We start from the raw sequence: 22,143 nt of genomic DNA, 5'->3' as shown, positions 1-22,143 counted from the left end.
ATGAGGTGGCCTTTTTTTTCCTCTATCTACTATACGAGTAATTCGTTTATGAAGCCCTCGGAAAAACCATAACATACAAAACACAACAAATGATAACATACTACGTATTTATTACTTAAGCCACTCCAGTGTCCTTCTCCTTCACTGGCTATGCACACGTTTTTCTGCTTCTTTACCTCCAACCTCCTCCTTCTAAAGCAAGTTAGCTGTTATAAAGGTAGCTTCGAGCTCCTTGGTCTGCACTTGCGTTATCGGATGTTGCATGCCGCTGCACGAATGGCGCACAACAGATGTAGAACTTCTATGCAAAGGAGAAAGATCTTTTTTTATGGGGTTCTAAGGGTTTTCTCGGTCTTATAAGCAATTGAGGGTAAAACCTGAAAAGGGTCTTTCCGAATGGGTAAATTGATATACCTCTATAGTTGGAATCGATTGGGGGAAAACGCCATACAGAATTGGGCGGGTATAAAGTGGTGGAAAGATAGTCATGTCTTACAATTCTGTGACGTATGTCATCGTGTACATACACATATGCGAGTACACCTCTCGCATAAACGCAGAGAGAGGTGAATTTGATCTAGGACTGAATTTGGGATATTTTTAGGGTAACGACTGAAGAAATTTCCGCGTACTCGTCTGTGCTACATATGTAACACCAGCAAAGGTGTCCGCCAATAGCGTTCGTTACGACACAAGTAACCGATCACAATTCTTCAAATTCGGTAACAACGAGAAGTGTTCGGTGGGCTATAGGAGTGTATACATACAGCTACTACTACTGCATAAGCCTACGTCGAAAGACCTGTCGTTCTCGTCACCCCGTGTCATGTGAGGTAACGCTTCAGACAGGCGTTATATTGTGTCGAATATGCTGCGATGATCGTAAGAGGCTCGTGTTGAATAGATCCATTTCCAGCAGATCTAACTATATCAATGCCGGTTTTGTCGATAAAACGATGATATATCGCATGTTCAGTGCCGGATGTCATATGTGATATTACTTGAAGTAGATCTTCATGTATGGTAGATTGGTGTCTATGGTAATATATATGTTATATGAAACAGCCTATTATCTCATAATGATGTCTTACGATCCCGAGATGACTCCAAAGACAAGATGATAGAGCTCGTGAGATGTACAAGGATGATAGGCATGAGGAGGACCTTTTTCAGGGGACGCGAAAAACCTGTAGTCGGCATGCGGTATCTTTGTCTCCGAAACCCTTTGATGGGGAAGCAAAATGACGATTCAATCTTTTTTTTATCAATTGAGATATCTCTTAAATCAAGGGTCAAACGCGTTACATGCTCTCGTTTTTAAGGGAATACAGCATAGAGATGTTCAAGATGAGGGTCAGACGAAATTGAGGAAATCCGATATGCTTTTTTGCCTTCATCAATTCAGGTCCGATAAACGATACCTGGATGAATGGGTTTACATATATAACATGATTCATGAGGTTCATCAAATTCGTATGAAAGGCAACCTTGAGTGTATGTACAAGAATATATCTATATATACTATAGTTTCAAGAGATGCAAAATAATGAGAGATACAAAATAACAAAGTCAAACAAGATGATGTAGAGCAAAAATTAGGTATTATAGTTACAGAAGGAATGTACATAAATTACAACGCGATTTAATGTTAAGAATTGAGAATTCAAAGACGCAAACGATCATCAGTCTTTCCCTTTGAGCAAGGTAGAATCAAATAGGCTTGTGCTCGTTTATTCTAGTTGATTGGGATTATCATTGGAAGCAGAAGTTTGATCTCCCGCTGTCGAGCTGTTATCTATATTTACAACAGGTGAAGTAAGTGTTGGTAAGATATTTTGAATTTCTGGTTCTACTAAATCATCTTCACCGAAAAGAGTAGCCATAGCTTGTTCGTCGAAAACAACTCCATCCCTTCTATTATCCCTATCTCTCGTAACAACACCATGTTGTGGACCTATGTCGCGCACATCCAACCCAAACAAAGTCGTACCAACATCGTTTCCCTCTATTTGATCATTCCAATCTATAGCATCCGTCCAAGCGCTCTCAATATCATCGAGGGGATGTGTCTCTAACCTTCTCCTTATTCTCCTCCTGGAGTTGTTATTGTTGATATCATCGTCCTCATCATCATCTAATACTGCTCGTCGTCTACCTATTATTTCATTACTATTACTATTTCCAGGACTTGAAGCTCTGTCTAACAAAGTATCGAATTCATCTGGAACTGAAGTTTCATCTGAATCATATTGAAATATTGGTGAATGTAAAGTACGCCGCCTGATTCTCGGTTGCCGAAGAGGAATGATTCTTCTTGTCATTGTTGATGATGAAGATTCTCCTCCTTCGGAATTTGTTGATTGTGATTGTGTTCGAGATTGTGGGTTGATGAACTCATCATATTCTGCTAACCAAGATCTACTAGCATCATTTGGTGGACTTGGAGGTACGATTAAACCATCTCTTATTGAAAAATCTGGCAAATCGCCTGTAACTGTAATTCTATTATTTCTCTCTCGACTTAAAGAAGTAGGTGAAGTTGAACCTGATTCTAAATTATCATTGTTATCATGATATCTGAAATTGATCGGTGTTTCCGATCTTGAAGAAAGTGATCTACGTGTCCCTACCTCCTCTACTTCATTCCTCAGATTCCGTATTGATTCTGTTCGTCTGAGATTCGATCTCTCAGCCTCTGGACGTCGTGCCGCCATTGATGTAGTTACGACGCGTGGTGCTGGTAACCTACGAGCACTAGGTAAATTCAGAGGTACTGGTAGCCCAGAAGGTCCCATTGATGTCGAAGCCGAATTTCTAGCCGTACGAGAAGAGGGTGAACATCGTGTAAATTGATCCTATTGATAAATATCAGACGTCAGTGGAAACAATGACATCTGTGATTTTTTGGACAGCTTACTTTCACCATGAGATTGAAAGCTTTCTGCGTCTGTTTGTCATTGGGGTTTAAGTCCTTGATAAAAGTACGAAATCGCTTATCCTCGACTGGATCTTCTAAATATTCCATTTCTTCGAACTTTTTGACTGCATGTTCACTATACACAGAACAGCATTCAGAAGATTGAGCGATATATTCTTGCGTACTTTAGAGAGGAAATTATCCTAGGAGAGCACCAATTGGTTTCACTCTCAACAACGATACTTACAATAGCTTCATAACCTTTTTGACTAACACCTCGTCATATTGTCTTTGAGTCCATTGTCCCATAATAGCAATTACTCTATATTGAAGTTGTTGACATCTAAGCTGAAACGCTGTGATATACTGATGATCTCAAGAGCGAGATAGCAAGGGAAGTAAGTAAGTGAAGGATATAGGAGGACCTGGTGTGGGGGTTTGGGTATATAAAATTTGAAGGTTATAAAGGAAGTGAATGATGAATTTTTCTGTTCAAGAAGCTGAAACAATAACAATAACAATCAACTTGCGTAATTCCACCTAGTCTTACGTAATGCAAGACAACTTGGCGGAATTATTTGTTTTTCGGTTATTTTTCCGTTTTGTCCCAGACTCGCTGGTCTTTCGAGATTAACATTACAGTAGCATGCTGAGAGAGTACCATGAAATTCATTGTTGTTAAATATGGAATTCCAATAACAGTTTACAGTTACTCGACATCAGATACCCCTCGGACGACTTGAAAAATGCCAAAGATACGAACACAGAGAACGAAACCACCTCCAGAAGGTTATGAAGATATACAGTAAGCTATTCTTATGCTCGATAGTGAAAGGATTCAGCTTATAATCTTCAACCTTTCTTTCAAGGGATGTGTTGGAAGATTACGAGAAGAAGATGAGAGATGCGGAGAACGATTCGCATGAAGGAAAGAGGAAGGTTGAATCTGTGTGGTAAGTGTATCTTTTCTAAAGTTCTAAAGCGGAGCTTTACCTCTATAGAATATTACAAAGTTGGATAAATCTGAACTATGAGCGTTTCTATCATAATAGGCCAGTAATGCGAATATCACATGCTAGATCGAGGTATATATACGATTTATACTACAAGAGAGAACTAATATCGCGTGAATTATACGACTGGTTGTTGAAGCAGGGATATGCAGATGCAAAGTAAGCTATTATATCCTTACGGCAGTGTTCAGCATTGTGCTTATTGTTTTCTACCATCAACAGTTTAATAGCGAAGTGGAAGAAGTAAGTGTTCATATTGCCGCAAGAAATAGCTAGGTTATGAAAGCTGACTGACATGTTTCAAATTATAGACAAGGTTATGAGAAGTTATGCTGTGTGCGATGTATACAAACGAAGGACATGAATTTCCAAGGATCAACATGTATTTGTAGAGTACCGAAAGCTCAGTTGAAAAAGGGTACAGTAGTGGAATGTCCTCATTGTGGTAAGTGCATGCTAATTTCAACTTGATGACCTGCAAACGCTAAATCATGTTTCGCCTGACTGTGACTCTCTCTCTCTCGTTTACAGGTTGTCGAGGATGCGCATCATCAGATTAATTCGGGAAATCCATGTTTCATCATTTATCATACACATGCATCTGTATTTATAGCATAGAAAAGCATAACCAGGCTGCGTATTTGGTTTTTCTCGTATATGATGTTCACCGCACGGTTGTAAGAGATTAACAGGATAACAGGATGAAGACATGGCCTTATTAAAATGCTGTCATTTACGAGCGATACTATCCCCGGTATGCGTAATAGAAAATAGGATTGTGATCCAAAATAACAGGTTCAGAGAAAAGGACATCGTTTCTCAGTACTTGTGAAACATGAGGTTGAGGCAGTATAGTACTTTTCACCAGGAGATGGTGATCGAGCGGAATGAGGAGATAGGACAGTGTTCACGAAGATAGGCGATACGACGAGCCTCTATGAACGGCTCAAAGCGGTTTCTGATAGAAGCGATAGATTAACCCATAAATACTGTACTTCTTCTGATCGATATTGCCAATTGATGCCCTTCCACAAGGCAATGTACCTTGGTGCCAGTTTGATGAGCATGAGCAATCGTTATGAATGGAGGCATCAATCTGCGCAAGTCATCTGTCTCCTCAATGTTGCTTCTTTGGATGGGGATGCTATTCAGTAATATATTTTCCAGTCTGGAGGTAAACATAGCTACAAAAGGTGATACACAATATGCAGTGTTCTTAGTTGAACGCCATGCTACTGGCTTTGCGAAAGATATGAAGTGAGGAAACTTAGCCAAAGCACAACATGTTTGTAATGTTCTAACAGTCGTTCAGTTTGGAAACATGTGCAGCAAATTTCCTTCTTCATGATAAATGTAGAGCCAAAACCGCTAACCGAGAGTGAGTATAGGGTATTAGCTAAGTAACTGTACAAGAATTTGGTTTTGTCATTAAGATGCTGATTTGTATTCGAGGCGAAATTCTTGATCTCATAAGAGTTGGGAGATCGACACGGTACAGCGCCAGTCTGTAGTATACTTTTCAATGTACAGATGAGTGTGTCGTGGAAGTCTTTCAGACTTAGCTGTGCAATCGTATAATCCATGAGATCCTCTTGACAGATACGGTAATGGTTTAACCAGTACGAGTAAGTGTGGTTAGTTCCGTTTCGGTATGCGATGCCTGATCAGTTGACGAAGCACAGTCATTCAGTGACGCTCTTTCCATCCAGATCAAACACTACTCTACTCTAGGGCTTTGAACTTTATCAGAAACTGAGCAATGGGATTGATGATATAGCACATGTTTCCTTGACGAACACGAGGTTAGTACACATCAGTTTCAGGCAGATCTGACTCGTTCAAACTGATAGACGAAGAGGCCAAAGGGACCACTGATGCCAACCATACTACATGTGCAAACCTTGCTCAACTGTCAGGACGTCGTTATGAAAGCAAAGTATCGATCGCGAATAGCTGTACATTCTTTCTTGAAATACCTGAGAACGGGTTTGACCGCTGGAAAGATAAGAAGATTCAGGGAAAGATCCGAGGATCAAAGCTTAAATATTAATGGTGAGAGACAAATGCTCGGTGCATAATTACCCAGTATCATACTTGTATCGCGATCAGACACCGTATAACTCCTCGAATGGACTTATCTAGTAGCTAATACTCAATCAAGCATGGTCGACTTCAATCCTCCTACTCGCGAATTTCTCGACTCGAAAGGAAGAGTTGTCACACTTGGTAAGTTGGGTTATGAGAAGTATTTTGAGAGAAAGTTTGATAATATGTCAACTGATAAGTGATTTAGGAATGTTCATTATCGATCATCATGCTGCAAAAGATGAAAACGGTAATGAGCATATGACAGAAGAAGAATCGGTAAGTCTTGTGTTTATATACATAATCGGATGAATCGTACTTCTTATGCTAATACTTTGGAAGATAGGGGGAGGAGGTGTATTTGGTAAGTTGACGAACATTAACTCTGAAAAGGATCTTTGACGCAGATGTCTTTTGAGAAACGAATGACTAAACCGCACAAGGATACTGATATATAATATCATTGAACAGCAATGATATCAGCAAGAATGTTCTTACCATCAACACATTGCGGCTTGTTAGTTGATAGAGGTGACGATTTTCCTGATTCTTTCACCGAGACTCTAACGAATTTCGGTGAAGATATGGTATGGTACAGACCTAGAGAAGGAAAGACAACTAGAGCTCTGAACATATACTCCGGTAACAAGATAGGGTAAGCCAAATATCCATTTTCTCTTCCTTTTGGTTGAGTTATTTAACTATGTTTGTAATAATTAACTATATAAGCCATATACTCGTTGACATCTGCCTTTTTCTGATAATTTAGTGAAGGTCACCAATCATTCAAATACCTATCACCTCAACTCAATTTACTTCCTCATGATTTCATCTTACCACCTTCACCATTCTCGAAACCAAACTTACCTGAATGGATTCACGTCGTATGTAATACCGAAAGAGCGAGATTGATTGTTAATGAGATGCAAGAAATCAAGTCGAATGGTGTTCAGAATATTGGGAAAGGCTGGAATGGTAATCTAGTTTGGGAACCTATGCCAGTGAGTGACTCCGTCTTTATCAATTTATCCCTTCCGCTAGCCTATTATTCCTCATCAATATGCTTGGGAATATTGTAACATTTCCCCTTGATTTTCTTAAGAAGCTAACGCAAATGCATATTTGGTATCATAGTCGTGTTGTAAACCATCAGAGCTTCAAAACATATTGGATCTCGCCCCATCTTTCAGCGTTATTAGTCCAAATTTACTTGAATTACAATCAATCCTCAACATATCGCCCAACGAGAACCCCTCCAAAGAAGAGGCTGAAATAGCGGTTCAAAGTTTTCATCAATTGTTATTAGATCAAAACGATAAGAACGATTCATCAATACCTACAATTGTTGTACGTTGTGGTGAATTGGGTTCATATACTTTTTCTCTAGATTGGAAAGGTTGGATACCGCCTTATCATGGACTAGAAGATCAAGATAAAGTCAAAGATGTGACTGGCGGTGGCAACTCTTTCTTAGGTGGTTTATGTGCTGGTCTATTGATCACTCAAGGCGATATGAAACTAGGTATGTCAGCTATCATTGAACCGATCAGTCTGCTTGAATATGACTAAAACCAGAATTATGATAGCTTCAATATATGCCGCTACAGCTGCTTCTTTCACTATTGAACAAAGAGGTTTACCGAATTTGACCTATACAGAAAAAGGTGAAAGATGGAATAACGAAGATCCCTGGACCAGATTACGTGAATTAGAAGCTAAAGTGAACAAGATGGAATTGTTCTATTAAGATGGTAGATTGAATACAGTATTCCGAAACGAAGATGCCGAATTGTTATTTATTGCATCCAGATCGACGTTGTACATAAATCCCTTCCTTAGCAGGAGGTATGTCACAAATACGTTATATAAAAGTAAAAGAGCGAATCGAAAGTATAGAACGTGGAACAAAGTTACACTTAGTGATAATTTTCACCAAAAACAGCGAAGTGTTGAGGACACGTAACAAGCTATAAACAAGCAAGAGAGAAGATAATAGTGCTATAGATTTAAGTTTAAGCTGCAGGTGTAGGTTTGAGTTTCTTGACTGCACCTTGTTTGGCAACGAGGGACTGTATATAGCACATCAGCATATCGATCTTTATATCATGGTAGGAAGATGTATATGTGTACGGTAAAAGACAGATGATGGTTTGGGAACGTACTTTGTGGATGTGTGGTAAAACACCACCACCTGCAATTGTAGCTCTAATTAAAAGATCTAATTCCTCATCACCTCTAATAGCAAGTTGTAAATGTCTTGGTGTAATTCTCTTTACTCTTAAATCCTTAGCAGCGTTACCTGAAGTTATCAACGTTAGTGATATATAAAGACGCGTCGCCCCCGAGAAGGGATAGACATAACTATACTTACCAGCAAGTTCCAGTACTTCAGCAGTCAAGTATTCCATTATAGCGGCTACGTATACTGCTGCTTTGGCACCAATTCGTACATTGTTGGCATTCTTGCTTCGTAGAAACCTATCGTGAAAGAACGAGTTAGAGACAGCCTCCAACGGTGGGGATCAAGGAAAGTAAGGATGATAGGGGGTCGATAACGGGATAGTGTGAGAGGGGGAGAGGTGAGTAATGAGCGATGATGTAGGGACGTGAGGGCCGTCAGAGGTTGTAAAGAGGATGTGTAGTTTGTACGCGTGGGATGCGATATCTGTGAAAGAGGAGCAAAGGAAGAAGTTGAGGAAGTGGTGTAGGTAACATACCTGTGGATACGGCCGACGGGGAACTAAAGATAGTATTAAGAATGTGAGCACGCGTTACACAACCCTGTGGGACAGATACACTCACTTGTAAACCAGCTTTGGACGACCTTGAGGTAAGAGTCTTTGTTTCTGATGAAGTCTTAGATTTACCACCTTTACCACCTGTAGTTTTGGATGACATTATGTTGGCTTTATGTATATGTAATCTTGAAGTGTGGTTGTAAGACGATGACTTTTAGTCTACTCGATTAGACTTATTGTTATGGTACAGTAGTATAGTATAGTAGTATAGGATAGTATAAGGAAATGTTATAATGATGAGTATAGTAGTACTAAAGATACAAAGGGGGAAAAGGGGGAAAATGATAAATCTAGGGCAAATGTTAATATCTTGATGATGATTACCATTTATTTGTTTACATTTTATCATTTTATCATTTTATCGCCGGGAAATTAACTGAAGGACGTGATTTGTGATAGTGAATCCCATTTATCACGTGATCGTGTTCTATCAAGACGGGATCAAAAACATGCGGTCAACACGTGGTTTTGAGATCCTCCTCTTCAGCTGAAGTTGAGATTCTTCACGTCAGGATAGAATCCAAAATTCAACATCAAAGTGGATGCTCAAATCCATATGTAAGCTCCACTTACTCCTGTTTTAGCTATACCTATACCCAAAAGGCGCTCTCATCAACATTGCTTGCTAGTCACTCCCGGAGAGCGCCCATACACCTGTCACAATACTTAACCTTGCGTTTTCAGCTGTGCATCACAGACGATTCGATATGTCCCTTCCTTTAGCAGAATGGGATGCTTCCCTTTTCAGCGATCTTCAACATCTTCTTGGTCGAGTGATCAGTCAGCCGACAACTTCAACTCTTCGAAGACTTTATGCCAAACTGGAAGAAGCTCAACCCTGGTTACTCAACTTAACTTTGCTACCTGGACAAAACGATGCGGATAAACAGTATATCGAGAAAAGTAGGTTATGTCATCCTAGGTTGGCTGTACATATTTTATGCTAACATATCTCTAGACCCGCTACAACTTCCTTCAGGAACAAGTGTACATGTATCTGGAGACCTTCTCGACACGACAAATACCATTTCCAACGCTCTTTCACTTTCTCAGCTATTATCGGCAGTTTTGGCTTTACAAGCAGAGGAACAACGATTTCAATATCCTTCAAGATCAACACCTGAAGTAGCAGTTTATCTTTTACATAGATGGGAAACTGACATGTTAGATTTCCTAAAAGAATTATCACGTACTTTCTTAGCATCAGATAATGAAATTGGAGGTCCATTTGAAACTCTAAAAGATTGGGTAATCGAATTGTTGACTACGAGAGTATCTCTAGGTGAAGGGAAAGGTGAAGGTGCATTAGTTGATCAAATAATAATTCAATTAGATAGTATACAAGGTAAAATCGATACTTTACTTAGAACAGGATCAAGTGGTGGTGCAGATTACGATTTATTGAGATTCAGAGTGGAAGCTCTAAGAGCCGAACAAAACAAAATGGCTAGTATTTTAACTATCATATCTGAGAGTGGTCATTTGGGTAGAGGTCAAGTTGTGAGAATATTGAAGTGGTTGAAGAAATGTGAAAGAGCAGATGGTTTAGCTGCTATGGTAGCCAGGTAAGCCAAAGTTTCTTCTTAGTATAGGTGACATTGTGCTAACCAGTACCGAACAGTGCTCTTTTTGCTGCTTGGAAACCTCTCGAAGCTATGGATGCGTCTGATCCACGATACGACGTAAGTTTACATTATTCGAATGTTTTACATAGGCTGATTTAGTCTCGATAGGTCGCCGAAGACTGGTGTCACGACATAAAATTCCTTAAAATCGCTTCCAGTTTAACTGTGAGTGTTGTTGTACTGACGCGATCTCTCAAATCGATGAAGAAGCTGAATACCTCACTCTTTATCAGATTCAAGACCAGTGGTCGATACCTAAACTTCGTGAAACCATCAAGATCGCTTGGTCGCTGTTTTATCTTTCCTGTTTGCGGCATGACCCTAGTGTTGTCCAAACAGGTATCGATGCCCATCAGATGGAGCAATTCTTACTTGAAGCTGTCCATGGCGAATCTTTCCAGTTCATTCACAATATGATCTTCACCATACGGCAAGAAAGAGGATTAGAGGAACCGGATGAGACTAAAGAAGCCAACTTGGACTCTTTGTTCAAAATTGCCATCGCATCCGATCCCAGTAATGACAACTTCCTCTTTGAACAATTCCGAGACTTGGTAGATCTTCTCGCTGGACGTAAGCAGTTCCTACGAACTTTGCGTAACAAGGAAGAAGATGCCGCTGTCAGACGATCTCAAGCTACACCTCCTCCTGCCAATTACCAAGCCTTCCTCGCATTGGTTGCCATCGTCTATAAGTCACTTCCACCCGATAGTGCCGATGATCTCTGGGACAACTCCACTTTCCTTGGTACTGTCCTCGATACTCGTGGCGGTTTCCCGGGTCCAGCTTTCTGGGATATGCTTGCAGCTATTTCGACTGGTCCCTCATGTTCAGCTAAATCTTATGAGAAGATGAAAGATACACGTCTGCCATGGACCGCCTTATTCAAGTTTTATCAACATTATATCGATATCATGCCTCATATCTACGAACCTATCAAGACCACTCGACCTACTTCCCTCGATCCTATGCCTCACGATGAAGCACAAATCTGTAATGGTTGGACAAAAGTTTTGACAACAGTTGTACGATGGTCACCTGCTGCAAGAGGTGCCTTGCTTCAAGCGAAACCTCATCCTGTTCAAACATTATTTGATTTCCTCAATTGCGAAAATCTACCTGTCGAACTCAAAGCAACTATACTGGGAGCTATCACTGCCTTCTGCCGACGTACTGGTGATCCGATCGATGACGACGTACTCAGCAAAGCAGTGGAATTTTACGAAAAGATTACGTTCCGTGATCCAAACTTAGATACTCGAAACCTCGATGCCGCAAGAATTCCACCTGCTGTAGGATGGTTGGCTAAAATGGAATACTCAGAGCAAGATGCAAGCACATATCCTCTCAGTAGGGCCTATGTTGACTTTTTGACCGCTGTGCTTCCCGATCCAACCACTTCCGATACCCCTACATCGTCCCGAAATCGTTTGGTCAACACGTTACGTAGGGGAACATTCTATATCTTGGACAGTATACTTCTCACCCTAAAAATTCGACGATATGCCCGAGATAGTGAAAGATGGGAAGTCATCGATTCATTATCAGCCTTTTTCGAAAAAGCTTTACTATCATTCAACATGGGAGAATTACTCAACCAATCAAATAGCAGGGCAATAGGACAAATAGCTTCGGTACTAGCAGAAGAACCAGGGTTTGTCGTCTTACTCCGACTATTGAGTGATGCCAACGTATTCGCCGTTTTCGCTTCTGTACTCGATAACGCCTCAGCCGCACCTTCACCTCGACCAACAATCGTCAATGACGTCCTTCTACGAATGCTCAGAATTTATCACCGAGTACATGATATTCAACTTGTTTTTGTCGACGTCCTCCTTCTCACACTTGCTGACCCTACTCGAAATCCTACCCATCCATTCAAGCGACCTTATGGCTTACAAAGTCTCGACAACCATCTTCTCGCTCATCTTAGCAATATCAACGCCATAGCCTTGTTAGTAGGTGATGATGATTCTGCAATCTCATATATCAGTGTCAAGATTATCGCTGCTTTAGCTCAATCACCCGTATTCAGCCGAAGTGATGTGTTCAGAGGGGAATATACTTCATCAGTCAACCGACTTGCAGGAATCATTGACGCTTCAGACGATTCTATACGTATAGCTCAAGGATTCTGTAGAAGATTGGAAGCAGAAGACGCCGATATCCAAGATGTCTCTGCTGTTGAAAACATTGCTTTGAGTGGGGATATCAAGTCACTTGATTCATTACCAGCTCTTATACGATCCAATATCCTCGGAATCTTGGTGGAAGGTACAACAGCCGACATCACTAGTCCCAATATTGCTCACTTCCTCTTGGGGTATGATTTCCGACACAGAGATTTCGCTTTGCAAGATGGTGAATCATGTTTACATGTCATCCTTCGACAAGTATGCGAAGGCGCAGAATTGAGTGGTCCTACAGCCGATACTATGATCCACATACATCCTATCCTCGCTGCCAAGAGCGCTCAATTGGTATATCAACTTTTTGCTCACCCTCTTACTGGAAGATCTACCCTTTCCTACACAATGTCAGTCACTGGATTCTCTGCTCGACAACTCGCCTCTTTCCCCCGACAATGCCCTGAAGCAGCTTATCCAAATGGACTTGCTAAATTCTATGACCAAGAAATTCCTACTACCTCTGAAACCCTTGTTGCCTACCTCGATTTCCAACGTTGGATATTAGCAGCAGCCGCGCTCGAAACATTTACATACGATGGTCACGGCGCATCGGCAAATCATATCGCCCAAACCCTTTTCCGTGGATCTACCGAAGAAGAAGATTTAGACGAAGATGATCTGGTCAGTCAAAACCCAGCCTTAACAATTGATCTACTATCCTCCATCGATATCAGTTGGTCAGAAGATGAACAAGAGGAAAGCAGAAACCTGGAGTTTTATGGTGGATTCGATTTTGACCAGTATAAACGAGTCGATGCGGATTGGTGGGATATAGAAGCATTAGAACGAGGTCTGAAAGCTTTCAGAAGACAATTAGAAAGACAAGGAGCTGTCACTGCAGCTTCTACGAAGACAATGGCTTCAGAAGCAGAATATGTGGTACGACGTCTGGCTGTGAAGAACAAAGAAACAGATATTTCAATTGCAAAGGGAAATTTCCTTACTTCATGGAACGAAATCCTCAAAGTATCACTTGCAATGCTCTTCAAGAATGTTGCCGAAGAACAGCAAGAAATTGTTCTCTTCGATTTATTAGATGCTGTATTGTTACGATTGGAAGGCGATTTAGCTCCAGGAGTTTTAGATTTATTATGTGAATCTGTATTAGTGGTTATGACAACGCTCATCAACATTTTGCTTGAATTTGAAGGTATCAATCTACCAATTGATAGATTATCATCAACTTTAGCCAGAATCATTGATGCTGCAGTAAGACCAGGAACAACCGAAACTGCTCGAGGAAATCTATACGCTTCAATCACTCAATATCTTCAACTTGTCAACGGATCATCATTCATTATTCCAGATGACCGATCAGTATTATCAATCGATAGTTTAGCAGCATCAAATTCATCAACATTACAAAAACCAACTTTAGCAATATTTGCAGCAAGAAAGGAAAGATTATTACCGATTCTAGGCAGAGATGCAATGGATGATAGAGAGGTTTGGAAAACTGAATGTTTCGCTTTGCTTAATGGTATAATATCAAGTTGTTCAAATGAAAGAGATAGACATATAATATCACCTTTGATTTCGAATGGCTATTTACCTCTGTTTGTCAGAAGTATTAAAGAAAGAGAATTATCATTACAAGAATGCTTGTCACCAGAACACGGTAAGTACGCCATGTCGCATAGCTAGGTCTTTTGAATGAATCACTTGCTGATCTTATGTTCTTGGAATCTTCGCAGAAAACCTCCATGCTTACTGGGTATTCGAAGCAAAGATCGCTTTCCTTGTCGCTCTCGCCTCATCTCGAAAAGGTGCTGAAGATTTGTTAGATGCTGGTATATTCGAGATTTTCGCTACATGCGGTTTCATAAATATCCAGATTGGTGAAGAAGTAATGGGTAAGCTATCTCCGCAACGGATCGAGTAGCCATACTGATATTTGGCTCTAGATGAAACAACCGTTTCTGAAATTGTAGCTAGGCAGCATCGAGTCCTTATTTGCTCCTTGCAGCTACTAGTGAGAGTATTATCCAGTTTACACCGATCTGCCAGATCAGGTGCCGGACATGTAAGCCAATCTTATCATTTTTATGTTATATGCGAGCTAATCCAACTATAGGCTTTGAGCTTCCTTAACGCCCACCGAGAAGCAATACTTTTGTTATTACGCGAAACCCAACAAGAAATCACATCAACTGGTATTGAAGAATGTCGACTTCTAGTATCCATTTTGTGTATGGTTGTACATAAGATCCCCGCAGAGGATATACTTTCACCAACTGGATTTGGTGCATTCCATCTTGCAACCTTAGCTACTGCTGCTAGATTATTTGAAAGAGATAATTGGATAGATCAAGTTGATCAACAAGGCGAAAGCGAAATCCTGTCACTTAATCAGGTCTTCTTATCTTACTTAATTGCCGCTACAACCGGTTTGAAAGGTGGATCTGGTAACCCTGTTTTAGTTACTGGTGCTCAACGAAGTAATGGAGCTACATCAAAATATATCGGTAAGCTGGCTCTTCATTTTCGGCTCTTCATTTTCAGGTTCATCCTGCTGACAACCTTCAAATAGCTTCGGCACCGTCGTTGCATATGGCTGTCAACTTCCTTTCCGATCTCGCTGAGAATGTACAGGAGATCTCGAATCAATATGAAACCATTTTAGATCGAATACAAGACGGTGGGGAGCTAGATGATGAGGATGTTCAGAAGTTACGAACTCCCGATATGATAGGTGATGAACCATTATCTGAGGATGTAATCAAAGCTGCCTTCGTTGTGAAGAGTCAAACCATATTCAGTATGTCCAAATTATCTTTCTTTGAGTCCTTCCAATCTACACGTCGTAGCTGATTGTTTGCTTGCCCGAAACAGACATGATTGAATCCCTTTTATTGTTGATATGGCGACATCTGTTATTTTATGCAAACGATGCAAGAGGATCTTTGGAGCCTGTTCGACCTAACAATCTATCAGCTTCTTTAGGTTCATTCGTTAACTCCCACGCCCAGTTAGAAGCTTCGAGATCAGGTGCAAGTACGATAAAAATGTTGGAAAGAGTTGCAGCTAGCTTGAAAGGAACTTTGATAAGGTTAGATGATATGGAAGTGGTGAGTTAAAACACTGACTCAAGAACCTATGTTCAAAAGAAACGGCACGAGCTGACCGCGACACTTTCGTCTCTCCCCTTGTCAGAACCTTGAACTAAGAAGATTAGCTACTGCGTCGATATCGAATAAAGGAGGAGACGCGTATTATGGAATGTTAGTCAGAAGATTGAAAGAATTGACCGCTGGTCTATCAGGCTCCAACTCAGGCTCAAATATGGAAGAAGATTAGATCAAAATGCAAAACAGTACAACTAGGTAGTAACTGTAATGTAATGTAACGAACATGAATCCAACTAATCACGGTAAATGCTTTGACGCTGGGAAAATCCATTGAACTTAAATGCATCAATCCATCAGGGGTATTGCAAAATATGCAAGCGAAAGAAGCTATCATTTACCACTGAGGTATCCAACCCAATACATATCCTATTGATACAGTAAAGTCGTCAGCTGTGAGAAGACTTTTGGTAAGAGAAATATGACTAACCTTGAGAAAGGTTCTTCAGATCTGTAGCCTCTTCAATCAAGGCTTGAACTTGTCTATTGATCGATAAAGGTTGTTCAGTATTTTCGTTATGATACCCAATCAATTTCTTCTCAATTTGAGATAATACTTGTAAAGCTTTAGAATTAGTCATACCATTATTAGTAGATGAGACTTTTGCCATATAAGAATCGTTTTGTAAGTATCTGTGATTAGAAATGAGAGAATTCTCAATCCTATCGTAGATGTCTGATTCTCTGGGTGTGGCAGCTAAACTTTGAGGTACTACCTGAGTCTGTACATGATTTCTTTTCGGTTTAGCTTGATTTCCGTTTGTTGTATTTTGACCTGTCACGACAAAGTACATGTCAGCACGAAAGTGATTATGGTAAGTCTACCTTCCCATTTGACGGGAAACTTAATGACCACTTACTACTTTCTTGCGCCGCATGAGAAGGTGGATTCGGACCAACCTGTTAATATTGATATCAGTGATTGATCTTATCATACCGGAGTAAAACAAACCACTTACGGTCCAGGAGAGTAGCGGATCGTACAAGAAAGCTTCAAGCATAGCTAGAACACTACTTCTACTGTCTCTCAGAACATTCATCACTATCAGAGAAGCTTGTTTGAAAGTTCCTCTCGTACCAGGTACTTCGACTCCACCTCGAGAGGCAAGCTAGTAACGGTAGATTTCATTAGCGAAACTGTTCGCATCAAACATTATAACTTACTTCAAAAGCATTAGTCATCATTCTGGTCAATCTGAAAGGCACTTTTTCAGGTAAGAAAGATCGTTCTTGCGCAACATTGAATAACTAATCTTAAACGTTAGCTAGTAATACTTCATAAATCATATTAATGTGTCTGTCGTATAATCTATTACTTACATCCCCAAAATCTATATGTAACGCACCCCAGGTTAATTGATCAATGAGAATATTACTACCATGTCTATCTCCTAAACCGATAATATATCCAACAAAACCTGAGTCGGGTGAACCTATCAGCTCAGGTCTACATTTTTGGTGCACTTTCTATCCATACTTACTGCTGACACCAACAGTTCTAGCAAAATTAGTTCTTCTTCTGATCCAAATATCAGATGAAGGACTCTTTTGCCACAAAACATCTTTTAGATCACCTATATATCACACGATAAGACGTGAATATTACAGCTCAAACCTTCCATTGAATCCATAAAAGCTGAACTTACTTTGATTTGAATGCGCTAAAGCTGCTTTCAATCTTTGAACTTTAGTTGGAATAGGTAATTTATCATATCTATCCATTTCTGCAGGTGGATCAAATCGTGGATGTTCCCTTCTTGGATTAAAGGTCTCAGGATCATGCTATTTGCAACTATTATCAGCTTGAATATCCAAACTTTGTCCTCAGTCGTTACATACTCCAAGCAAGGAAGCCGTTTCTCTATCGTTCAAATCATTTTGTTTGTTCTTCGCTCTATTGATCTGAATCATAGATTGTAATCTGAAAATGAAATTAGCTTTATTTTCATATTGAAAAAGATGACAGCATGACTTACTGCTGTGTATGTGATACCCAGCTGACTAAGCCTGCAGATGGTGAAAGGGGTATGACTTCATAAGGTAACAAGTGCAAATTTCTGCTAAAAGCATCGGAATTATGATTAAGCATTGTATTTATGAGGTTGAACAGCTGCATGATTCTCTCATCTCCTCTCAGATCCTCGTTGCCTATCATAAAAAGACTATTCAGCAAATATTTAAGACAGAAAATCATACCATGAGCTTACCTTTGAGTAAAAAAGTATAATCAGTTGTATATGATCTGATAACTAGTTTTCTAGGCAATTGTTTTGATGACAGGATATCAATGATTGGTGCAAAACTATCTATAAATGCTTGATCATCCAGCTTTAGATGAGGATCATATTGGCCTGAACACAAGTCCATCAGCTGAAATACTGTCTGTATGCAGAGTTTGAAACTTGAAGTTACCTGGAACAGTCAATACACAATCTCTTAGGGATAATAGCCTTGGTGCAGTACTAGCTAAATAATGTTTAGAGCCAGGTTGTTTCCATTGATTTATTTGGGTATCTAGATCTCCATATAGCTAAAATATATACAATTAATTACTGGCAACTCACAAAAATGGACAGCTTGCAACTCACCTTGTAAAGTTCTTGATAAACAAAGTTAACAATGCTCATCTGTTTGGTTGATCTGTATTTTCTCAAAGACCTGTCAACCTGTAAGAGTTGTTCACCAAACATATGAACAAACTGTTCCTCATCAGGCGTCTCTGGTGTATCAAGATACTTCATATCAGTCTCCCATATCAAAGGTACTTCATGCCATGCAGTTTCCATCAAGTCTTGTCTTGGTATGATCTTTTCGATAATTCCCCTCCATCTAATACAGCCCAGTACATAGTCAGCTAAATCATCCAGTTCAAAGATGATGCAAGGTTGGACAAAGGAACCTTTGAAATTGAGCTTACTTTTCTAATAAACTGGCTGAAGTTCTGATCAGTTCTTTACCTACTAATTCAGCTTGATCAACTAATCTAATACCATCAGGCATTGTACATATAAAATTGGTTATGACTCTTGCTGCGTTTTGATGTTCAGTCTTACTGGTTTGAGTTGCAGTCAATAAAGGCCAAATAACAGCATGTGGATATTGTGATGCAATACCTTTCAATAAGTTAATTAAAGTATATTGTAAATCTTTATGAGGTGTACCCAATCTTGCTATCAATTGTGGTATAGCTGATAACCAGGGTTCAACTGATGTTATGCTAAGCTGATTTTCAACTTCCACTAAAACAGAGGTATTTTCCCCAAATACAAACCAAAGGGTGACCAATTTCAACAAGGCTTTGATAACATATTCAGGATTTTCTTTGGTTCTTGCTGCTAAAAATAACCCTCTTATAGCAGGTACAACTAAAGTGTGCCAGTTATCAGCTAGATAATTATCAAATAGCAGGATGTGGAAAAACCTACTGTAACTGCTTACAGCAACTGCATCAGATTTAGAAAGCTCATTTGCTTCAAATATAGCTAATGATCTTTCAGCCAGGGAAAATCCAGCAGCATACCTGAAACAATGTAAGCTTGGATCTATGATTCTGATAACTCACCAATTATTGTCCAGCTTGGAAGCAAGAGAGGTATAGTTGAGGACTTGTGAATTCTCATCCTGTTGCTGGTAGTAAGCTACAGCACTGAAAATTGTACATATTAAGTTGAAAACTCACAGATACCCATTTATTCCCTTGAATTGCAGCAGTCCATTCTGCCATTCTGTAATACCTTCTTGACAAGATCTCTTTATCAAACTTGATACCATCAGATACAATTTGTAAAGGTTGTAATCCTAATCCTTGCCCTTCTAATGCTGTCCAATCAATACCAAGATGCTTCATATAAGCTTGAGTGTGGTTTACAAGCTTGTCAAGCACTTGCTGCATCTTGTACTGATCATGTTTTTGACAAGCATCTTTCCACCTAAATAAGTTAATTCAGCAACTACTTTTCAAGTTGATCAATCAAGACTCACTCAAATCTGAATCTGGTATACTCTACTTTGCAACCCTATAAAACAAATATCAGCTTTGAATCTTGAATAAATCTGAAGGAACACTTACTAGAGGTGTCACAGCCGGAGTAATCTTTTCAAGCATTGATTGAGCAGCTTGATGCATTCCAGCAGATGCACATAATTTTGCACAATCTATAAAACAACTTTGTAATTCCTTTGTTTTTGATAGGTCAAGACAAGCCAAAGTCCACAATTCTAATCTTTTCAACCAAGTATTTGGATCTGCATGAGATTTCTTAAATCTTGTTTTCCAAGTTTTCAATATAGATTTTTGTGCTTCTGATTCTAATCCAGGTGGAAATGATTTGAACTGAATAACTTCTTGTAACTCAACTAATAATTCTGTTTTTGCTAATGATCTATGTGCTAATTCAGGTGAAATATTTAATTGTAATTGAACCTCATCATAAGATAAACTCTGCGCTTTACTAATATGATGAAATGCTGAAGCATATTCTCCATTATGTACATCAATTACTGCTTTATATAGTGATTTACTTGTCCCTTTTGGATGAAATGCCAAGTAATCTGCCATTGTTTCAAAGTCACCCTGACATGGTTGAAAACATCAGCTACCAAAATCTCAGTAAAAGGCAAAACCCTCACCATATGCCAAGCAGCTGCTGTAGCCCAATGAGCTGTGTTTCTTCTTTCATGGTCATTTAACCCTTCAAAAAGGTTCTGTGCAAGCTCATAGCCCTGTTGGTAATCTCCTAAAGCATGATCTAGTAGGAACAAAGTTAGTTAGACTGAGTCACCCCCCTTCATAACTAACTCACAGCAAATCATCTTGGTATTGAAGGAGGAAAAACTGTTACCTTCTTGACCTTGATCTAGCTTGTTTTGGGCATCTAATGCCTGTTGCCAATGACTGAATTGCGTAATCCACATTGGTTCTGGCTCAATTTGCCAGTCATTCTCAAGCCATAACAAGGTGCTCCAAGCAGCATCATTTCCTGGTCAAAACTCATCAGCAAAACTTACACATAAGTAAAATCGTAGACTCTAACTTACCAGCTGGACCAACTCTGTATTGTATACCTTAATTCAGCATCAAAGCAGTATACAGTCAAGCTCTGAACAAAACAACTTACCTGATACTTGCTTCTACCAAATTTGCAATATTTTCTTGAACAGGGAAACTTTCAGCATGTTGCTCCATATACCAAAGTACCACGCCAGGCAAAGGCTCATTTAAAGCACCACAAAAATGATTCAGAGCACAGAATTTAGCAGCTTCATGTACACTTGAAGAAAACTCTCTCTTGTCTTTGTGGAAAAAGGCAAGTAATTCTAAGATTACTATTTTTATCTCTTGACTGACTGAACCATCAGTTAGAATGGACACAAGTGCTTTATCAATCATATTCTATACGAGTTAAGCAGTCAGCTTTATAATGTGTGACTTTGCACAACCTAACTTACTTTAGAATTCTGATCTGATTCAAGCTGAATATAGCATCTCATAAATGCAGTTTGAAATAGCTCTTCATGGATGACAGGGCCAAGCTAGTGATACATGTTAATACAATAATTTGCCCACCAGAAACAGCTGATCACTTTACCTTTGATGCAACAATCAGCTCTGGAACATTACTGGACTCCAAAGTAGCTTGATACAAGTTATTCAGCCAGATCTTAGGGTTATCACTGGCTGGAGACAGTAAAGTCTGCGACCAAGCTTGCTGAATGGTTCTCGTTTTAGCTGGAAGATTGTGAGCTAGAATCTCAGTCAACAGTGGATGTTGACCCTTCAGACTTGAGTTACTTGATTCCACCTTTGCAGGTGAGGTGGACACACTCTTTGTAATAGTTAGCTTCAAGCTGCATTTGTAAAAGCAAATATAGTGCCATGACAGAAATAGAGCTCACATCTTTTGTTTTACCAATCAAGGTTCTGTTGGCATTGTATATAGCCAAATCCAGCTTTTCAAGGACCAAACACAACTCTTCTGCTAATAATGATGCTGTATGTTCATCTTTTGCAATGTTTTTTAGAGGTTTGACTAAACAAGATTTGATTGGATTCAAGATATCTGATACATGTAATAATAATGTTGAAGATACTTTCATGACTGAAATTGGTTTGGTAATCTCCAAACCTCTTAATAACAATGGTAACCAAATTGAAGAAGTTAAATTCAATGTTTGTTTCAATTTTGGATTTGATAACATCCTTAAACCTTCTAACCATACTAACTCATCTTCTGGTGCAGCAATCAATGCTTGACAGATCAATGGTACAATTTGATGAGTAATTTGATGCTGCGGATTTCCTGACATATTGCTGCAAGTTTGTGTTTGCTTCTCAAACTTTGTGCCGGTTATTTCTATAATAGCAAATTGTATAGCAGTAAGGGAAAATATG

At 39.5% G+C, this 22,143-nt stretch overlaps 6 protein-coding genes across 6 annotated transcripts; 3 read left to right on the top strand and 3 right to left on the bottom strand.

Moving 5' to 3' along the window:
- Positions 1–1,730: 1,730 nt before the first annotated feature.
- On the bottom strand, positions 1,731–3,226 carry L201_000539 (uncharacterized protein; the record flags this gene model as incomplete). The annotated part of the gene is made up of 3 exons (XM_066216339.1): positions 1,731–2,855; positions 2,918–3,053; positions 3,165–3,226. The coding sequence occupies 3 exons, from the start codon at positions 3,224–3,226 to the stop codon at positions 1,731–1,733; spliced, it is 1,323 nt and encodes a 440-aa protein (XP_066072436.1).
- A 437-nt stretch (positions 3,227–3,663) lies between these two features.
- L201_000538 (uncharacterized protein) lies at positions 3,664–4,490 on the top strand (the record flags this gene model as incomplete). The annotated part of the gene is made up of 6 exons (XM_066216338.1): positions 3,664–3,722; positions 3,787–3,870; positions 3,970–4,089; positions 4,153–4,173; positions 4,242–4,375; positions 4,462–4,490. The coding sequence occupies 6 exons, from the start codon at positions 3,664–3,666 to the stop codon at positions 4,488–4,490; spliced, it is 447 nt and encodes a 148-aa protein (XP_066072435.1).
- Positions 4,491–6,092: 1,602 nt separating this feature from the next.
- L201_000537 (uncharacterized protein) lies at positions 6,093–7,762 on the top strand (the record flags this gene model as incomplete). The annotated part of the gene is made up of 7 exons (XM_066216337.1): positions 6,093–6,156; positions 6,224–6,294; positions 6,358–6,379; positions 6,487–6,670; positions 6,785–7,016; positions 7,150–7,537; positions 7,602–7,762. 7 exons carry the CDS (start codon positions 6,093–6,095, stop codon positions 7,760–7,762), a joined length of 1,122 nt encoding a protein of 373 aa, XP_066072434.1.
- A 265-nt stretch (positions 7,763–8,027) lies between these two features.
- L201_000536 (histone H2A.Z) lies at positions 8,028–8,913 on the bottom strand (the record flags this gene model as incomplete). The annotated part of the gene is made up of 5 exons (XM_066216336.1): positions 8,028–8,084; positions 8,178–8,314; positions 8,387–8,493; positions 8,733–8,755; positions 8,818–8,913. The coding sequence occupies 5 exons, from the start codon at positions 8,911–8,913 to the stop codon at positions 8,028–8,030; spliced, it is 420 nt and encodes a 139-aa protein (XP_066072433.1).
- Positions 8,914–9,520: 607 nt separating this feature from the next.
- On the top strand, positions 9,521–15,924 carry L201_000535 (uncharacterized protein; the record flags this gene model as incomplete). Its single annotated transcript, XM_066216335.1, has 11 exons — positions 9,521–9,716; positions 9,772–10,378; positions 10,435–10,495; positions 10,547–10,603; positions 10,672–14,245; positions 14,322–14,480; positions 14,532–14,650; positions 14,702–15,092; positions 15,158–15,385; positions 15,460–15,695; positions 15,781–15,924. 11 exons carry the CDS (start codon positions 9,521–9,523, stop codon positions 15,922–15,924), a joined length of 5,772 nt encoding a protein of 1,923 aa, XP_066072432.1.
- A 165-nt stretch (positions 15,925–16,089) lies between these two features.
- On the bottom strand, positions 16,090–22,058 carry L201_000534 (uncharacterized protein; the record flags this gene model as incomplete). The annotated part of the gene is made up of 26 exons (XM_066216334.1): positions 16,090–16,121; positions 16,183–16,527; positions 16,613–16,652; positions 16,712–16,861; positions 16,917–17,000; positions 17,073–17,170; positions 17,234–17,326; positions 17,399–17,534; positions 17,592–17,673; positions 17,729–17,900; positions 17,960–18,103; positions 18,165–18,282; positions 18,341–18,581; positions 18,670–19,117; positions 19,178–19,272; positions 19,315–19,373; positions 19,432–19,681; positions 19,734–19,768; positions 19,822–20,325; positions 20,382–20,500; positions 20,555–20,731; positions 20,790–20,803; positions 20,870–21,144; positions 21,201–21,284; positions 21,341–21,577; positions 21,648–22,058. 26 exons carry the CDS (start codon positions 22,056–22,058, stop codon positions 16,090–16,092), a joined length of 4,443 nt encoding a protein of 1,480 aa, XP_066072431.1.
- Positions 22,059–22,143: the final 85 nt, after the last annotated feature.

The sequence above is a fragment of the Kwoniella dendrophila genome, chromosome 1, assembly GCF_036810415.1.
Source record: "Kwoniella dendrophila CBS 6074 chromosome 1, complete sequence".
Lineage (NCBI taxonomy): Eukaryota > Fungi > Basidiomycota > Tremellomycetes > Tremellales > Cryptococcaceae > Kwoniella > Kwoniella dendrophila.
Note: the sequence above shows the minus strand (reverse complement) of the source record. Positions and strands in the feature narration are given on the sequence as shown.